We start from the raw sequence: 1,361 nt of genomic DNA on the forward strand, positions 1-1,361 counted from the left end.
TTCGGATACCCCCAAACTCCATGAAAATGGTCCACAAAACCGCTTTCAAAATGGTTAAGGCCTTGTGGAGGTAAGTCACTTTGTATATTCGCTTTTTTGCACATATGCTCACAAGCTCCAGTACCTTAATCTGGTCCATTTGGCATGCACATGGGCTCGTTTGGATACCCCCAGACTCCCTGAAAACGGTCCACCAAACCGTCTGTGAAATGGTTGAGGCCTCATGGAGGTAAGTCAAATTGTATATTTGCCTTTTTGAATTTATGCTCACAATTGCTCAGCACCTTAATCTCATCTGTTTGGCATGCATGTGGGCTTGTTCGGATACTCCCAAACTCCCTGAATATGATCAACAAAACTGTTTATGAAAAGGTTGAGGCCTTGGTTGATTGTTATACATTGAATATAAAGAAATATAATTGAATGGGGTTGATAATACTGTGGAAATGTTGAGGAAGCTTGCAAGAACAGGGCTAGCAAATAATTTGAGTAAAGAGAGAGCAGAGGCATCACTATTCATATGCTTAGGGTGCTAAAAGCAAGTGTTAAGCAATGATTTGGTAGATTTGACTAGAAAATACAATGAGGAGGATGAGGCGTTCAACTGTGGGAAGAAATCATTTTCGTGGGAGAAAGTCAAATTTCAGTGTTACCGCGCTGAAAAAAGTCTTGAGATCCCAGGTAATAAACGAGTCTCTTCGTAAACTCAGAGGACTCGTAAACCAAGAGATTGTGAATAATGTTACAGTAACAACGTCTAAAAAATTGCAAAATCATTTGACATTTATTTACAATTCTTTATAATCATTTGCTTCAAATCAATGTGGCTTGCATTCAATGTTATAAAGATATTAATCTAGAATTCTATTTTAATGTTAAATTTATCAAGACAAAGTTCTAATTTAAAGTTGAGAATATACAGCCAAAACAAGTTCCTGATCTTGATAGTATCTAAGATCATTATTGCTTTTATCATCTAGCTGCCCATCTTCTATACACTTATTTTTGGTGGTTATCCCATTATGGAACCAAACTTTACCTTCATATGAAAAAACTCTAGAGGTGAAATGATTATCCCCATGGTATATGATCCCTCTCAGGCTCAGTAAAACTTCTTCTCCATTTACTACAAACTTTACCTTGTGACTAGTTTCAGTATTACAGTATGGGTACTCCAGGATGATAATCTTTGGAACCTCTGCATAGGATACATGCTCAATCATTTCACCTGAGCAACCCCCACATATTTCTGTAGATGGCTTCTGAATTGATCCTATCCATTTTGAAGTTGATGCTGGTATAGGGTCAGATGCATGTAGAACATATCCCAGTGTATCATCTACTTCATATGCATTTCCACA

The 1,361-nt window shown here is 37.3% G+C and overlaps 2 protein-coding genes across 2 annotated transcripts; one reads left to right on the forward strand and one right to left on the reverse strand.

Moving 5' to 3' along the window:
- Window positions 1–20: 20 nt before the first annotated feature.
- Window positions 21–423, forward strand: LACBIDRAFT_296840 (small secreted protein; the record flags this gene model as incomplete). The annotated part of the gene is made up of 3 exons (XM_001890602.1): window positions 21–70; window positions 122–229; window positions 282–423. 3 exons carry the CDS (start codon window positions 21–23, stop codon window positions 421–423), a joined length of 300 nt encoding a protein of 99 aa, XP_001890637.1.
- Window positions 424–902: 479 nt separating this feature from the next.
- LACBIDRAFT_296841 (uncharacterized protein) lies at window positions 903–1,223 on the reverse strand (the record flags this gene model as incomplete). The annotated part of the gene is made up of 1 exon (XM_001890607.1): window positions 903–1,223. The coding sequence occupies one exon, from the start codon at window positions 1,221–1,223 to the stop codon at window positions 903–905; it is 321 nt and encodes a 106-aa protein (XP_001890642.1).
- Window positions 1,224–1,361: the final 138 nt, after the last annotated feature.

Source organism: Laccaria bicolor, genomic scaffold (genome assembly GCF_000143565.1).
Source record: "Laccaria bicolor S238N-H82 LACBIscaffold_119 genomic scaffold, whole genome shotgun sequence".
Taxonomy (NCBI): Eukaryota; Fungi; Basidiomycota; class Agaricomycetes; order Agaricales; family Hydnangiaceae; genus Laccaria; species Laccaria bicolor.